At 44.6% G+C, this 17,186-nt stretch overlaps 1 protein-coding gene across 1 annotated transcript; it reads right to left on the bottom strand.

Annotated features, from left to right (window-relative positions):
- Window positions 1-5,568: 5,568 nt before the first annotated feature.
- On the bottom strand, window positions 5,569-16,824 carry LOC112266867 (ras and Rab interactor 3). The gene is made up of 7 exons (XM_024444755.2): window positions 16,717-16,824; window positions 15,040-15,122; window positions 11,647-11,875; window positions 9,473-10,102; window positions 8,974-9,291; window positions 8,669-8,800; window positions 5,569-6,934 (listed from the first exon to the last, which is right to left on the bottom strand). The coding sequence occupies exons 2-7, from the start codon at window positions 15,079-15,081 to the stop codon at window positions 6,519-6,521; spliced, it is 1,767 nt and encodes a 588-aa protein (XP_024300523.1). The 5' UTR covers window positions 15,082-15,122; window positions 16,717-16,824; the 3' UTR covers window positions 5,569-6,518.
- Window positions 16,825-17,186: the final 362 nt, after the last annotated feature.

Below are 17,186 nucleotides of genomic sequence, written 5' to 3'. Positions count from 1 at the left end.
AGCCATACTCCCAAGTATTTGGCCAGACTAACTCAAGCTCTAAACCCTCAGAGGTAGTAATAACACCCGTGGGAAGAGGGGCATTCTTCTTACCAAACCACATGGCTTTTGTTTTGGAGGTGTTCAGAACAAGGTTAAGGGTAGAGAAAGCTTGTTGGACACTAAGAAAGCTTTGTTGTAGAGCATTTAACACAAATTCCGGGGAAGGGTCAGCTGAGTATAAGACTGTATCATCTGCATATAAATGGATGAGAGCTTCCTACTGCCTGAGCTATGTTGTTAATGTAAATTGAGAAGAGTGTGTGGCCTAGGATCGAGACTTGGGGTACTCCTACTCAATCACTTTTACTCCTACTCAATCACTCAATCACAATTACTCCTACTCAATCACTCCTACTCAATCACTAGCCTACTCAATCACTTTTTATAGCTACTGTTTACAGGCCTCCTGGGCCATATACAGCGTTCATCACTGAGTTCCCTGAATTTCTATCGGACCTTGTAGTCATAGCAGATAATATTCTAATCTTTGGTGACTTTAATATTCACATGGAAAAGTCCACAGACCCACTCCAAAAGGCTTTCGGCGCCATCATCGACTCAGTGGGTTTTGTCCAACATGTCTCTGGACCCACTCACTGTCACAGTCATACGCTGGACCTAGTTTTGTCCCATGGAATAAATGTTGTGGATCTTAATGTTTTTCCTCATAATCCTGGACTATCGGACCACCATTTTATTACGTTTGCAATTGCAACAAATAATCTGCTCAGACCCCAACCAAGGAACATCAAAAGTCGTGCTATAAATTCACAAACAACACAAAGATTCCATGATGTCCTTCCAGATTCCCTCTGTCTACCCAAGGACGCCAGAGGACAAAAATCAGTTAACCACCTAATTGAGGAACTCAATTTAACCTTGCGCAATACCCTAGATGCAGTTGCACCCCTAAAAACTAAAAACATTTCTCATAAGAAACTAGCTCCCTGGTACACAGAAAATACCCGAGCTCTGAAGCAAGCTTCCAGAAAATTGGAACGGAAATGGCGCCACACCAAACTGGAAGTCTTCCGACTAGCTTGGAAAGACAGTACCGTGCAGTACCGTAGAGCCCTTACTGCTGCTCGATCATCCTATTTTTCTAATTGAGGAAAATAAGAACAATCCGAAATTCCTTTTTGATACTGTCACAAAGCTAACTAAAAAGCAGCATTCCCCAAGAGAGGATGATTTTCACTTTAGCAGTGATAAATTCATGAACTTCTTTGAGGAAAAGATTATGATTATTAGAAAGCAAATTACGGACTCCTCTTTAAATCTGCGTATTCCTTCAAAGCTCAGTTGTCCTGAGTCTGCACAACTCTCCCAGGACCTAGGATCAAGAGAGACGCTCAAGTGTTTTAGTACTATATCTCTTGACACAATGATGAAAATAATCATGGCCTCTAAACCTTCAAGCTGCATACTGGACCCTATTCCAACTAAACTACTGAAAGAGCTGCTTCCTGTGCTTGGCCCTCCTATGTTGAACATAATAAACGGCTCTCTATCCACCGGATGTGTACCAAACTCACTAAAAGTGGCAGTAATTAAGCCTCTCTTGAAAAAGCCAAACCTTGACCCAGAAAATATAAAAAACTATCGGCCTATATCGAATCTTCCATTCCTCTCAAAAATTTTAGAAAAGGCTGTTGCGCAGCAACTTACTGCCTTCCTGAAGACAAACAATGTATACGAAATGCTTCAGTCTGGTTTTAGACCCCATCATAGCACTGACACGGCACTTGTGAAGGTGGTAAATGACATTTTAATGGCATCGGACCGAGGCTCTGCATCTGTCCTCGTGCTCCTAGACCTTAGTGCTGCTTTTGATACCATCGATCACCACATTCTTTTGGTGAGATTGGAAACCCAAATTGGTCTACACGGACAAGTTCTGGCCTAGTTTAGATCTTATCTGTCGGAAAGATATCAGTTTGTCTCTGTGAATGGTTTGTCCTCTGACAAATCAACTGTAAATTTCGGTGTTCCTCAAGGTTCCATTTTGGGACCACTATTGTTTTCACTATATATTTTACCTCTTGGGGATGTTATTCAAAAACATAATGTTAACTTTCACTGCTATGCGGATGACACACAGCTGTACATTTCAATGAAACATGGTGAAGCCCCAAAATTGCCCTTGCTAGAAGCATGTGTTTCAGACATAAGGAAGTGGATGGCTGCAAACTTTCTACTTTTAAACTCGGACAAAACAGAGATGCTTGTTCTAGGTCCCAAGAAACAAAGAGATCTTCTGTTGAATCTGACAATTAATCTTAATGGTTGTACAGTCGTCTCAAATAAAACTGTGAAGGACCTCGGCGTTACTCTGGACCCTGATCTATCTTTTGAAGAACATATCAAGACCATTTCAAGGACAGCTTTTTTCCATCTACGTAACATTGCAAAAATCAGAAACTTTCTGTCCCAAAATGATGCAGAAATATTAATCCATGCTTTTGTCACTTCTAGGTTAGACTACTGCAATGCTCTACTTTCCGGCTACCCGGATAAAGCACAAAATAAACTTCAGTTGGTGCTAAATACGGCTGCTAGAATCCTGATTAGAAAATGACCAAAAAATGTGATCATATTACTCCAGTGCTAGCCTCTCTACACTGGCTTCCTGTCAAAGCAAGGGCTGATTTCAAGGTTTTACTGCTAACCTACAAAGCATTACATGGGCTTGCTCCTACCTATCTCTCTGATTTGGTCCTGCCGTACATACCTACACGTACGCTACGGTCACAAGACGCAGGCCTCCTAATTGTCCCTAGAATTTCTAAGCAAACAGCTGGAGGCAGGGCTTTCTCCTATAGAGCTCCATTTTTATGGAACAGTCTGCCTACCCATGTCAGAGACGCAAACTCGGTCTCAACCTTTAAGTCCTTACTGAAGACTTATCTCTTCAGTGGGTCATATGATTGAGTGTAGTCTGGCCCAGGAGTGGGAAGGTGAACGGAAAGGCTCTGGAGCAACGAACCGCCCTTGCTGTCTCTGCCTGGCCGGTTCCCCTCTTCCCACTGGGATTCTCTGCCACTGGGATTCTCTGCCTCTATTACAGGGGCTGAGTCACTGGCTTACTGGGGCTCTCTCATGCCGTCCCTGGAAGGGGTGCATCACCTGAGTGGGTTGATTCACTGATGTGGTCATCCTGTCTGGGTTGGCGCCCCCCCTTGGGTTGTGCCATGGCGGAGATCTTTGTGGGCTATACTCAGCCTTGTCTCAGGATGGTAAGTTGGTGGTTGAAGATATCCCTCTAGTGGTGTGGGGGCTGTGCTTTGGAAAAGTGGGTGGGGTTATATCCTTCCTGTTTGGCCCTGTCTGGGGGTGTCCTCGGATGGGGCCACAGTGTCTCCTGACCCCTCCTGTCTCAGCCTCCAGTATTTATGCTGCAGTAGTTAATGTGTCGGGGGCCTAGGGTCAGTTTGTTATATCTGGAGTACTTCTCCTGTCCTATTCGGTGTCCTGTGTGAATCTAAGTGTGCGTTCTCTAATTCTCTCTTTCTCTCTCTCTCTCTCGGAGGACCTGAGCCCTAGGACCATGCCCCAGGACTACCTGACATGATGACTCCTTGCTGTCCCCAGTCCACCTGGCCGTGCTGCTGCTCCAGTTTCAACTGTTCTGCCTTATTATTATTCGACCATGCTGGTCATTTATGAACATTTGAACATCTTGGCCATGTTCTGTTATAATCTCCACCCGGCACAGCCAGAAGAGGACTGGCCACCCCACATAGCCTGGTTCCTCTCTAGGTTTCTTCCTAGGTTTTGGCCTTTCTAGGGAGTTTTTCCTAGCCACCGTGCTTCTACACCTGCATTGCTTGCTGTTTGGGGTTTTAGGATGGGTTTCTGTACAGCACTTTGAGATATCAGCTGATGTATGAAGGGCTATATAAATACATTTGATTTGATTGGATTTGATTACTCCCTTGGTGACAGGCAGTGGCTGAGACAGCAGATTTTCTGACTTTATACACTGCACTCTTTGTGAGAGGTAGTTAGCAAACCAGCCCAAAGACTCCTCAGAGACACCAATACTCCTTAGCCGGCCCACAAGAATGGAATGGTCTACCGTCTCAAAAGCTTTGGCCAAGTCAATAAAAATAGCAGCACAATATTGCTTAGAATCAAGGGCAATGGTGACATCATTGAGGACCTTTAAGGTTGCAGTGACACATCCATAACCTGAGCGGAAACCAGATTGCACACCTGAGAGAATACTATGGACGTCAAGAAAGCCAGTCAGTTGACTATTGACAAGTTTTTCCGACACTTTTGATAAACAGGGCAAAATAGAAATAGGCCTATAACAGTTAGGATCAGCTTGATCTCCTCCTCTAAATAAAGGACACACCGTGGCTGCCTTCCAAGCAATGGGAACCTCCCCAGAAAGGAGAGACAGGTTAAAAAGGTCAGAGATAGGCTTGGCGATGATATGGGCAGCAACCTTAAAGAAGAAAGGGTCTAAAAACCATCTGGCCCAGATGTTTTTTGGGGTCAAGTTTCAGGAGTTCCTTTAGCACCTCAGACTCAGCGACTGCCTGCAAGGAGAAACTATGTGGCGGGGCAGGGGAAAAAGAGGGAGAAGCATCGGGGATAGTCGCATTAGAAGGGGTGGGAGATGAGGAAATGTTGGACGGGCAAGGAGGCATGGCTGAGTCAAATAGGAATCCTGACTTAATTAAGTGGTGATTTAAGAGCTCAGCCATGTGCTTCTTGTCAGTAACAACCACATCATCAACATTAAGGGACATGGGCAGCTGTGGAGGAGAATGATTTATTCTCCAGGTCTTTAACAGTTTTCCAGATCTTCATGGGGTTAGACCCACAGAGAGAGAACATTTCCTTAAAGTAACTCACTTTGGCCTTCCGGATAGCCCAAGTGCACTTATTTGTCATTTGCCTGAACGACAGCCAGTCAGCCTGAGTACGCGTGTGCCAAATGCCAATTCTTGAGGTGGAGTAACTCTGCCAGATCACGGTCGAACCAGGGGCTGAACCTGTTTTTAATTCCCATTTTCTTTACGGGGGCGTGTTTGTTAACAATACCACTGAAAATATCAAAAAAGAAGGTCCAAGCATCTTCGACAGAGCTGATTCTATACCATTTTACAGAGGCCAGTTCATGAAGGAAGGTTTGGAAGATCTGTCTTGCCGAAAAAGCTTATAACCAGAAAGGTTAGTATTCAGTATTCAAAACACTCTTCCTTAACCCCGTCTCAGTAATGACCAACACATCTGGATTGGAGCTGTGAACCCACACTTTCATTTTAGGTAATAAGCTTCTAGAGTTAACGTGCAGAAAACCCAGGCTTTTACGAGAGCAGAAATCCGTGAAACAGATATCGGAGCACAAATCAGAATTGGGGCCTGAAACAGTAGATGGGCCAGGGTGTACATGCACATTTCCAGATATCATCAACAGTAATACAATCAAGGCACGACAGAGGACAGGGAGAGCTCTGCAGTGTTGATTTATGACATCTGAATGTGCATCAGATGGCAATAAGATCATATTATACAGCAATTTCATCAGGTGACATGAATACAAAGCCGGCGAGAGGTGGTTAGAATAGGATGGGAGGCCAAAAGTCTGTGTAACCAATAGAGAGTCAGAGTCCTGAGTGTGGGTACAAGCATAGTCTGTCCCACGTTTGGGTAAAGAAAGTTTGTAGTCAACAAAGTATGCAGGAGTCATGAGTCAAAAAGCAAAATAGCAAAATGCACAAGAAAATAAGAAAATATATAACGACTTGGGTTTAGCCATTGTAAGTTCAGAGCCACTCGCCCCAACAGTGCGTGAGTGCTGGAGGTGAGTGAAAGCTCGGGTGAGAGGGGTGAGTGTGGTGGGGATACCTGTACCAGACAGGGGGAGACAGGCCAGGGCAGACGGTGAACAGATCGCCAGGTGGAATCCAAGCAGCAGTGCAGCAGGCAACAGGAATAGGTGTCACACCTACTTGGGAGAAACTTTTATTTCTGGAGGCAGATTTCTTGTAGAAAATCCCAGCGACTGGTCTCTGAACAGCAGGAGGTGGCTTCAGAGGATGCTTCAAAGACTCCTGCAACTTGTTGGGCCCAAAGGCCTCGACACCTTTGCCTTCGCACCTTAGTGCTAATTGAATTTGTATCTGGTCTGTCCTAGCAAGCCTGGGAGCCTTACCTCAGCTATCAGTACCCATAAAATAAAATATATCATTGTAATGTACTTTCTTTTTCTTTTTGGCTTTCAAAATAGCATCAGACCAAACACTACTCACTCAGTTCCAGGTTGGATGGTGTCCTCGGGTCTCTGCTGTTTATTTGCTAGAGCACCCTCCGTATAGCTTGGAAACAGGAAACCTTGGTAGCAGTAATCTATCCGGTTAATTTTGGCCAAAATGAGGTTGTAGGTTTGGAGTTTTGATCTGGAGCGAAGGCCATGCTGTGCAGGGTAGCATCTGTGGAGGGCCTCATGGACGCTGCGGAGACTAACCTGAGTCCTGTCTCCCCTTCTGAGGTGAGGTCTGGAGTTGTATAGCTGGGGGTCCTTGGCCCTCCACTCTGCTGCCCTCCTCCTCCCTCACCGCTACCACAACCTCTGAGATTATGTGCAGTGCCTTTGCCCGAACACTAGAGGGTGCCGGTGGGTCATCAGTTACACTTCCTGTGCCAGTTTCCGGCTCTGCATCACTGGAGTACTCCTTGCCCTTCTCGCCGTGCCCAGGTCTCCGGAGGGTCCTCCGATTCGTGCTGCGTCGTGATTGGTTGCAGTGCAGAGTGCGCCTGCGTTGCCATTGGCTCAGGGATTGTTGGGCCTCGGTGCTGAGCTGGCGCGTGGCGAGACGAGGGCGGAAGCTGCTGATGTAGAAGAGAGAGGCATACAGGGACGTCAAGTAGTAACCTCCTGCAAAATAGAGAGACAGACACAGAGGTAGAGAGAGAGAGAAACAGTGATCGAAAGAGGGTTACTACTGTATAAGGTGGGTCCGTGTACACATGAGTGTCCGTGTACACATACAGTATCAGTCAAAAGTTTGGACACACCTAGTCATTCAAGGGCTTTTCTTATTATTTTTTACTATTTTCTACATTATAGAATAATAGTGAAGACATCAAAACTATGAAATAACATATGGAATCATGTAGTAACCAAAAAAGTGATCAAATCTCATAATTGAGAATCTTCAAAGTAGACACCCTTTGCTTTGATGACAGCTTTGCACACTCTTGGCATTCTCTCAACCAGTTTCATGAGGTAGTCACCTGGAATGCATTTCAATTAACAGTTGTACCTTGTTAAAAGTTCATTTGTGGAATTTATTACCTTCTTAATGAGCTTGAGCCAATCAGTTGTGTTGTAGGGGTTGTAAGGTAGGGGTGGTATACAGAAGATGGCCCTATTTGGTAAAAGACCAAGTCCATATTATGGCAAGAACAGCTCAAGTAAGCAAAGAGAAATGACAGTCCATCATTACTTTAAAACATGAAGGTCAGTCAATCCGGAAAATGTCAAGAAGTTTCGAAGTTTCTTCAAGTGCGGTCGCAAAAACCATCAAGCGCTATGATGAAACTGGCTCTCCTGACGACCGTCACAGGAAATGAAGACCCAGAGTCAATCTGCTGCAGAGGACAAGTTCATTATAGTTACCAGCCTCAGAAATTGCAGCCCAATTAAATGCTTCACAGAGTTCAAATATCAGACACAACTCAACATCAACTGCTCAGAAGAGACTGCGCGAAACAGGCCATCATGGTTGAATTGCTGCAAAGGAACCACTACTAAAGGACACCAATAAGAAGAAGAGACTGGCTTGGGCCAAGAAACACAAGCAATGGACATTAGACCGGTGGAAATCTGTCCTTAGGTCTGATGAGTCCAAATGTGACATTTTTGGTTCTAAACGCTGTGTCTTTGTGAGATGCAGAGTAGGTGAACAGATGATCTCTGCATGTGTGGGTTCCACCATGAAGCATGAAGGAGGAGGTGTGATTGCTGGTGACACTGTCTGTGATTTATTTAGAATTCAAGGCACACTTAACCAGCATGGCTACCACGGCATTCTGCAGCGTTAAGCCATCCCATCTGGTTTGCGCTTAGTGGGACTAACATTTGTTTTTCAACAGGACAATTGTCCAACACACCTCCAGGCTGTGTAAGGGCTATTTGACCAAGAAGGAGAGTGATGGAGTGCTGCATCAGATGACCTGGCCTCCGCAATCACCCGACCTCAACCCAGTTGAGATGGTTTTAGGTGAGTTGGACCGCAGACGGAAGGAAAAGCTGCCAACAAGTTCTCAGCATATGTGGGAACTCCTTCAAGACTGTTGGAAAGGCATTCCAGGTGAAGCTGGTTGAGAGAATGCCAAGTGTGTGCAAAGCTGTCACCAAGGCAAAGGGTAGCTACTTTGAAGAATCTAAAATCTAAAATATATTTTGATTTGTTTAACACTTTTTTGGTTACTACATGATTCCATATGTGTTATTTATTCCATAGTTTTGATGTCTTCACTGTTATTCGACAATGTAGAAAATAGTTCAAATAAAGAAAAACCCTTGAATGATTAGGTGTGTCCAAACTTTTCACAGGTGCTGTACATGTTTCTGTGGGTCTGCGTGATACGTTTGTATCATTTGTACCCTCTCCCTGCAGCTGTGTGGGGTCCAGTAGCTCCATCATGTAGTCAGTGTCCAGCTGCAGAGTGACCACATCACCACGCAGAATTACCCAGGTCAAACAGGGCAAGAAGTCATCAGCCCCATACACCACACCTGAGACAGATGTGAGGAGGGAGTCAAAGGTCAAAGAACTCCAAACATTATCCTTAATAGAGTGTATGGTGAATTTCCCCATACCTAAAGAAAGAGAGAGATATACACTAACCCTAACCAACCCCATTTACTCCACATACCGAGGCTGAGGAGGTGTACCCTGCACCACCCACCTGGGTTGGCATTGGCCGTCATGCTGTGGTAGATGGTCTTGCAGACCTTGAGCAGGATATGGACCTTCCTGCTGGGGGAGTAGGACTGGTGCATGGCTGACCACCTCTGCTGGATCTTCTCCAGGGTGACAGGGTCAGGGACCCCCGCCCCAGGCGTCCCTTCCAGCTCCTCCACCCCCCGGCCCTCCAGGAGCCGCTGGTTCTCCCTCAGCTTCCGCAGGCTACCGTCGTGGTCCCGACAGCTCTGGAGGCAGGTGTACAGGTGGGCGTTCACAGGCTTTAGGGCCACCTTGTGTAGGGAGCGCTCCAGTATGGCATCTAATGTAGATAGAGGACAGAGAGAAGGAGAAAATGGATGATAAGGAGAGACTGAGGTGTTAGAAACCAACTCTGGAATATTATGTAGTTGAGTATTCGTCCGTCTTGGCTTTGTGGTGGATAGTAAACTAAAGCAGTTTTTCTGTATAATAGTAGTGATATTCTGTTTTCTAACACTCACCCAGCTCCCAGTCTGTTGTGTCGGCCATACTGTCTATGAAGATGTGTATCTCAGGACAGTCCAGCAGTGTCTCTCTCAGGGCAGTGAGAGCCGTACGCACCTCCTGAAGCATGTCCGCACCTGTCATGTCAGGGATAAACCCAGCCCCCAGGGTCATCTCAACGAATCCCATCACTGCCTCGGCAAACACTCCGTCCCTCCGCTTGCTGAGCTCCTGCACCCGCTTGGTCAGCCTCTTCTGTGAACGCCCCAGCCCACCAATGGCGAGGCCCACAACCGAGAGGCGGTGCATCACCTTGTCGGCCAACCGATGCGAGGGGTGGGGGGAGTGGGAGGGACTGGTGACCGACTCCGGCTCCTCCTCGACGCTGTTGATTGACAGCGAGTCTAGCTCCGGGGAGGGTGGGTGGAGGAGGGAGAGCCATACATTGTCCTCAATCCAGGACACCCTCTGAGGCGACTGAGGGGCAGGGATGAACAGGGGCTTGGGGTCTGAGGGGGGCCTGGTAGTGCGGTCCTGGCTCCCTGTTCTGTGGAGTGACTCAATGGAAGCATCATTACTGGGGCTCCTCAAAACCACCACCTCTTTAGGGGTGGGGGGAGACGGGGCAGCCTGGACTACAGGAGACCCTATAGACAAGATTAAACATACAGTGCATTCGGAAAGTATTCAGACACCTTCATTTTTCCAAATGTTGTTAAGTTAGCCTTTTTCTAAAATGGATCAAATATATTTTTTCCCTCAATCTACACACAATACCCCATAATGACAAAGCGAAAGACATTTTTGCAAATGTATATGAATATAAAAAATATATATTTACATATAAGTATTCACACCCTTTGCTATGATATTTGAAATTGAGCTCAAGTGCATCCTGTTTCCATTGATCATCCTTGAGATGTTTCTACAACTTGATTGGAGTCCACCTGTGGAAAATTAAATTGATTGGACATGATTTGGAAAGGCACACACCTGTCTATATAACGTCCCACAGTTGACAGTGCATGTTAGAGCAAAGGACTTGTTCGTAGAGCTCCGAGACAGGATTGTGTCAAGGCACAGATCTGGGGAAGGGTATCCCAAAAAATTCTGCAGCACTGAAGGTCCCCAAGAACGCAATGGCCTCCATCATACTTAAATTGAAGAAGTTTGGGACCACCAAGACTCTTCCTAGAGCTGGCCGCCCGGCCAAACTGAGCATTTGGGGGAGAAGGGCCTTGGTCAGGGAGGTGACCAACAACCCGATGGTCACTCTGACAGAGCTCCAGAGTTCCTCTGTGGAGATAGGAGAATCTTCCAGAAAGACAACCATCTCTGCAGCACTCCTCCAATTAGGCCTTTATGGTAGAGTGGCCAGGCGGAAGCCATTCCTCAGTAAAAGGCACATGACAGCCCGCTTGGAGTTGGCTTTGGGACAAGTCTCTGAATGTCCTTGAGTGGCCCAGCCAGAGCCGGACTTAAACGCGATCGAACATCTCTGGAGAGATGTGAAAATTGCTGTGCAGTGACATTCCCCATCCAACCTGACAGAGCTTGAGAGGATCTGCAGAGAAGAATGGGAGAAACTCCCCAAATACAGGTGTGCCATGCTTGTAGCATCATACCCAAGAAGACTCGGCTGTAATCACTGCCAAAGGTGCTTCAACAAAGTACTGAGTAAAGGGTCTGAATACTTATGTAAATTTGATATCAGTTTTATTTCTGCTTTGTCATTATAGGGTATTGTGTGTAGATTGATGAGGGAATTAAAAACAATTTAATACATTTTAGAACAAGGCTGTAAAGTAACAAAATGTGGAAAAAGTCAAGGGGTCTGAATACTTTCCGAATGCGCTGTGTCAGTTAGTCGTTGGTTGATTTTGGTTTTGGCATAATGGCTAGTGAGCTCTAAGATGTCTCATTAGCTACAGAGAGAAGATTAATGAGGTGACATTTTCCCACAGACAGGATGGACATGGATAATAAAACACCTTTAAGGTCCAATGCAGTCGTTTAAAATATATATATTATTTTTTATATCAAATCATTTCAGCTCTTACACTAAAAGGGCATCATCATCATTTTCACAATTTCACAGGATTATTCCAACCTCGTAGTGAGGAAATAATGATAAAACTAAAGAAATCATGTTTTTGACCCCACTGGGCCTTTAACAGCAAAAGCACTTTACCTGGATTATTAGGACTAGAGTTGCAGGGCTCCTGCTCCAATGAGATAGATCTCTTAGTAAGAAGATCCGCCCCTGGCCAAGGTCTGGTACTCAGTCGTCTCTCACACTTATAATTGGATGGCCGATTAACTCGCTGTGGGCTGGTTGGTTGATGCGTCAGCCAGTCATCGCCATGCTCATGGAGATACAGTGGGTTGATGATGGACAGAGCACCATTGGCTGCTGTCAGCTATTGAACAGAAGACACACTTGAGAGGGAGCGTGACTGTGTATTTAAAAGACATGAGGATCTTCCCGAAAATGTTAAATTATCATTGGAGAATGATTTGAACTTGATACAATATAATGGTTACAGTATTAAAGGTTGTTTTTATCTCAATATCAAATTATTTCTGGGTAAGAAATAAATACCTGTAGTGGTCAAAAATAAACAAAAATAGCTTTATAGCAAAATAATCTTTCTTAATCAATAATTTTACTAGGATTGTCTGGGAGAGGTCTGAGTGTGAGGGGATGGGCACCAAAGTGGAGGACGGGCCTAATGGGAGAGAGGTTATTGGCAGAGAGGTTTAGAACTCTCTTTGTCATTGGTCTATTACACCTTATACCGCCTGGTGATGTCATCAGGCAAGCCAAAACTCCACCCATGCACCCATTCATCCTGTGTATGCGAGCCAGAAACTATCAGGAAATAACACTAACCATGTTTCCTTCCACAGTTTTAAAGAAATCACGACAGCTGTGATGGAGACAGGAAGTTTCCATCAACTTTTAAAATGCAGAGATCATTTCTTCTTTCGACATTGCACAATTTTTTTGTGTCTGTAAAATTATTTATGCGAGAAATGGCGGTGAAAACACCTTTATGCGCAAATATTGATTTAAGAACCATCATATTGAAGTAAACACGCGATGAGGTCCTCCCACTATGACTCTGGCTACAGATAAAATAAGTTATGATGAACTTCACAGGATGGTGAAAGTGCACGGTGATGAGCTTGATGCTCCTTTCCAATAAATATCGAGGGTGACATGATGATCGATGCTGGACTGCCATTTGACAATTAAAAATATCCTCGCTCTTATCCATAATAATCTCATCACGGAGACTAGCACAGTATCTGTGAGCTGTTGGATATTGCGCACGGGCCAAGGCCAAAGTAGGCACATTTGCTATTTAACACAACAGTTTTTGAGACAAAACTGTAGGTAGAGTTGAAAATTAGATGGAAGCACATTAACCTTATTCTGTACATGAAAACTCATCATGATTTATATTCACAACAAGTCAGTTTGGTGGAAACAAACCACTGGTGAGAAAATGCACATATTTTCTTTAACGCTGATTCTAGAATATTTACTAATTGGATGGAAACCTAGCTACTGATATAATTTCCTCACACTTTTACAGTGATAGCTTTTTCAGCTGTTGTTACAATATGATATCAAAACACAAGAAAAACATACTTTTGACTGCACTGGGCCTTTAAAACCTATATAGATTTGAAAAAGGACATAGAGCATTCAAATGTAAGATACAACTCTTCGAATGAAGAGCAATAGGAGCTGTGAAGTCAGTCTGAACTGAGGTACACCTCTACTCATCTATAATTCTGAGAGGGACATTTGACTGAGACATTGTTACAAAGCAACAGGAACACCCAGAGCAGACTTCTACTCAACGTGAACCACATGTCAAACCATGGCAACACATCCGCTGGAATGGGTCTCTAACGAGATGTCATGTTAAAGCACATTGCAACACAGTGAATACACTATATATGTACAAAAGTATGTGGACACTCCTTCAGATTAGTGGTTTAGGCTATTTCAGCCACAAAAATCGAGCACATAGCCATGCAATCTCCAAAGACAAACATTGGCAGTAGAATGGCCTTACGGGAGAGCTCATCGACTTTCAACAGCAGGTAGCCTAGTGGTTGGAGCATTGGGCCAGTAACCGAAAGGTTGCTAGATTGAATCCCAGAGCTGACAAGGTAAAAAATCTGTTGTTCTGCCCCTGAACAAGGCCCCTGAACAAGGACCCTGAACAAGGACCCTGAACAAGGCCCCTGAACAAGGCCCCTGAACAAGGACCCTGAACAAGGCCCCTGAACAAGAAAGCACACAGCTTGAAATAATAATTTTAACATGTTTGTTCATGTTTTGAAAATAACTTTTTAGTTATCAGATTTTATTTGTTTTATTCATTCACTGTTATTCACTGTTCCTAGGCCATCATTGTAAATAAGAATTTGTTCTTAACTGACTTGCCTAATTAAATCATTTAAAAAATGTGGTTTTTAGGATGCCACCTTTTCAACAATTGAGTTCGTAAAATTTCTGACCTGCTAGAACTGCCCCAGTCAACTGTAAGGCCCAGTGCAGGAAATGTTATAGTGAAGTGGAAATGTCTAGGAGCAACAACGGCTCAGCCGTGAAGTGGTAGACCACACAAGCTCACCGAAGGAGACAGCCGAGTGCTGAAGCGCGTAAAAATGGTCTGTCCTCGGTTGCAAGCTTACTACTCAGTTCTAAACGGCCTCTGGAAGCATCTTCAGCACAAGAACTGTTCGTCAGGAGCTTCATGAAATGGTTTTCCATGGCCGAGCAGCCGCACACAAGACTAAGGTCCCCATGCGCAATGCCAAGCGTCGGCTGGAGTGGTGTAAAGCTTGCTGCCGTTGGACTCTGGAAACGCGTTCTCTGGAGTGATGAATCACGCTTCACCATAGTCTGACGGACTAATCTGGGTTTGGCGGATACCAGGAGAACGCTACCTGCCCGAATGCATAGCGCCAACTGTAAAGTTTGGTTTGGAGGAACAATGGTCTGGGGATGTTTTTCATGGTTCGGTCTAGGCCCCTTAGTTCCAGTGAAGGGAAATCTTAACGCTACAGCATACAATGACATTCTAGACAATTCTGTGCTTCCAACTTTGAGGCAACAGTTTGGGGAAGGCCCTTCCCTGTTCAAGCATAACAATGACCCTGTGAACAAAGCGAAGTCCATACAGAACTGGTTTGTCGAGATCGGTGTGGAATAACTTGACTTGTCTACACAGAGCCCTGACCTCAACCCCATTGAACACCTGTAGGATTCATTGAAAGGCAACTGCAAGCCAGGCCTAATTGCCCAACATCAGTGCCGACCTCACTAATGCTCTTTGTGGCTGAATGGAAGCAAGTCCCCACAGCAATGTCCAATAACTAGTGGAAAGCCTTCCCAGAAGAATGGAAGCTGTTATAGCAGCAAAGGGGGACCAACTCCATATTAAAGCCCATGATTTTGGAATGAGATGTTCGACGAGCAGGTGTCCACATACTCTTGACCATATAGTGTAGGTCCCAACCTTTATAGACATGTTATGAAGCTATGAATACAGCTGATTACCTGTATGGTGCACATGGCAGTACCAGGAGCCCTCTGAGTCATGTGATCAGGCTGGAGGTCAGAGGTGAGACACAGCCAGGACACTACACACAAACAGATACACAAAAAGAAAGGGAGGAAAGGAGGAGTGAAAGGAAGATGATAAGTGGAAGAGAGCGTGGGCGAGGAAGAGGAGAGACGACGAGGGTGAATTCAGACTGGGACAGACTGCTGGACTGTAGCTGATCTGTTACACTGTAGAGCCACAGATGGATGAACAGACACACTGGAGACATGAGAAAGAGAGAGAGAGATATGGAGTGAGAGAAGCAAAAGAGAGAGACAGAGAGAGAGAATTTAAAAAATATATGAAAAAAAATTGAGAGTGAGACCTTCCATTACAAAGCCATCACCTACAGAGAAATAAACCTGAAGAAAAGCCCCCTCCCTAAGCAAGCTGGTCCTGGGGCTGTGTTAATAAACACAAACAGACCCCACAGAGCCCAAGGACAGTAACACAATTAGACCCAACCAAATCATGAGAAAACAAAAAGATTACACATTGGAAAGAATTTACAAAACAAAGCAAACTAGAATGCTATTTGGCCCTAAACAGAGAGTATGAAGTGGCAGAATACCTGGCCACTGTGACAGACCCAAAATTAAGGAAATCTTTGACTATGTACAGACTCTTTGACTATGTGAGAGAGGTCGCCGAAAGCAGACCTGGCTCTCAAGAGAAGACAGGCTATGTGCACACTGCCCACAAAATGAGGTGGAAACTGAGCTGCGCTTCCTAACCTCCTGCCAAATGTATGACCATATTAGAGACACATATTTCCCTCAGATGACACAGACCAACAAAGAGTTTGAAAACAAATCTAATTTTGATAAACTCCCATATCTACTGGGTGGAATACCACAGTGTGCCATCACAGCAGCAAGATTTGTGACCTGTTGCCACAAGAAGGTCAGCCAGCGAAGAACAAACACCATTGTAAATACAACCTACATTTATGTTTATTTATTTTCCCTTTTGTACTTTAACTATTTGCACATCATTACAACAGTATATAGATATAATATGACATTTGAAATGTCTTTATTCTCTTGGAACTTTTGTAAGTGTAATGTTTACTGTTCATTTCTATTGTTTATTTCACTTTTATCTATTATCTACTTCACTTGCTTTGGCAATGTAAACACATGTTTCCCATGCCAATAAAGCCCTTAAATTGAATTGAATTGAGCGAGAGAGAGAGAAAGAGAAGTTAATGAGATATATCAGAAGCATAACTGATAAATACTGTAGTCAGTATATATACCGTAGGTTGTTGTAACTCACCTGCTCAGCGAGTAGAATACCACTAACTGAGCCGGATCAGAGAAGCCTAAATATGACTGAGATGTCTGATAAACTTAGAGAGTAGAAGACCACTAACTGAGCCGGATCAGAGAAGCCTAAATATGACTGAGATGTCTGATAAACTTAGAGAGTAGAAGACCACTAACTGAGCCGGATCAGAGAAGCCTAAATATGACTGAGATGTCTGATAAACTTAGAGAGTAGAAGAGAGAGATTATTAAAAGACGTAAAACAAGCTAAGAACTTGAGATGAACTTTAAAAAAAGAACAACAAAAAAACAACGGGGGAAGTATGAAGTATGACTGTTGAGGTTCTGGACAGGAAAACATACATGTGTGTGTCCTGCCTGTATGGGGTTGTCTCTGATATGTCCACTCTCTCCTCCAGTGGACACACAGAGGGACGGGCTGGGAGGCAGAGTCCCTCAACACCAGGAACACTCAACACCTTTCTGTGAAAGGAGAGAGAGAGAGGTGACAAGAAGCCTCATTACACTGTGTTTGGGCGTTAGGAAACAGTGATTGTGCCGAGCAGCTTCACAGAGAAGGACAAGATGGACTTACTCATTGTTTTGTAGACCAGTCATTCAAGGCCTACAGAAGTGAGCGAGCCAGGTGAGCCTCACACCAAAGCTAACTAAGTGGCAGAGAATGTGGAAGCACAAATAACACACACACATTCATATACTCACCACAAACACAGAGTTACCTCTGCTGCAGAAGAGTTCATTAGAGTTACCAGCCTCAGAAATTGCAGCCCAAATAAATGCTTCACAGAGTTCAAGTAACACACACATCTCAA

This window comes from Oncorhynchus tshawytscha, linkage group LG14, assembly GCF_018296145.1.
Source record: "Oncorhynchus tshawytscha isolate Ot180627B linkage group LG14, Otsh_v2.0, whole genome shotgun sequence".
Classification (NCBI taxonomy): Eukaryota; Metazoa; Chordata; class Actinopteri; order Salmoniformes; family Salmonidae; genus Oncorhynchus; species Oncorhynchus tshawytscha.
Note: the sequence above shows the minus strand (reverse complement) of the source record. Positions and strands in the feature narration are given on the sequence as shown.

Bases quoted from the DNA above. Each gene is read 5' to 3' on its own strand.
- LOC112266867 (XM_024444755.2), bottom strand. From the start codon at position 15,081: ATGACTCAGAGGGCTCCTGGTACTGCCATGTGCACCATACAG. The intron at 11,876-15,039 runs GTAATCAGCTGT...TCTGTTCAATAG, and splicing joins CTGCCATGTGCACCATACAG to CTGACAGCAGCCAATGGTGC. The intron at 9,292-9,472 runs GTGAGTGTTAGA...TATCTACATTAG, and splicing joins CACAACAGACTGGGAGCTGG to ATGCCATACTGGAGCGCTCC.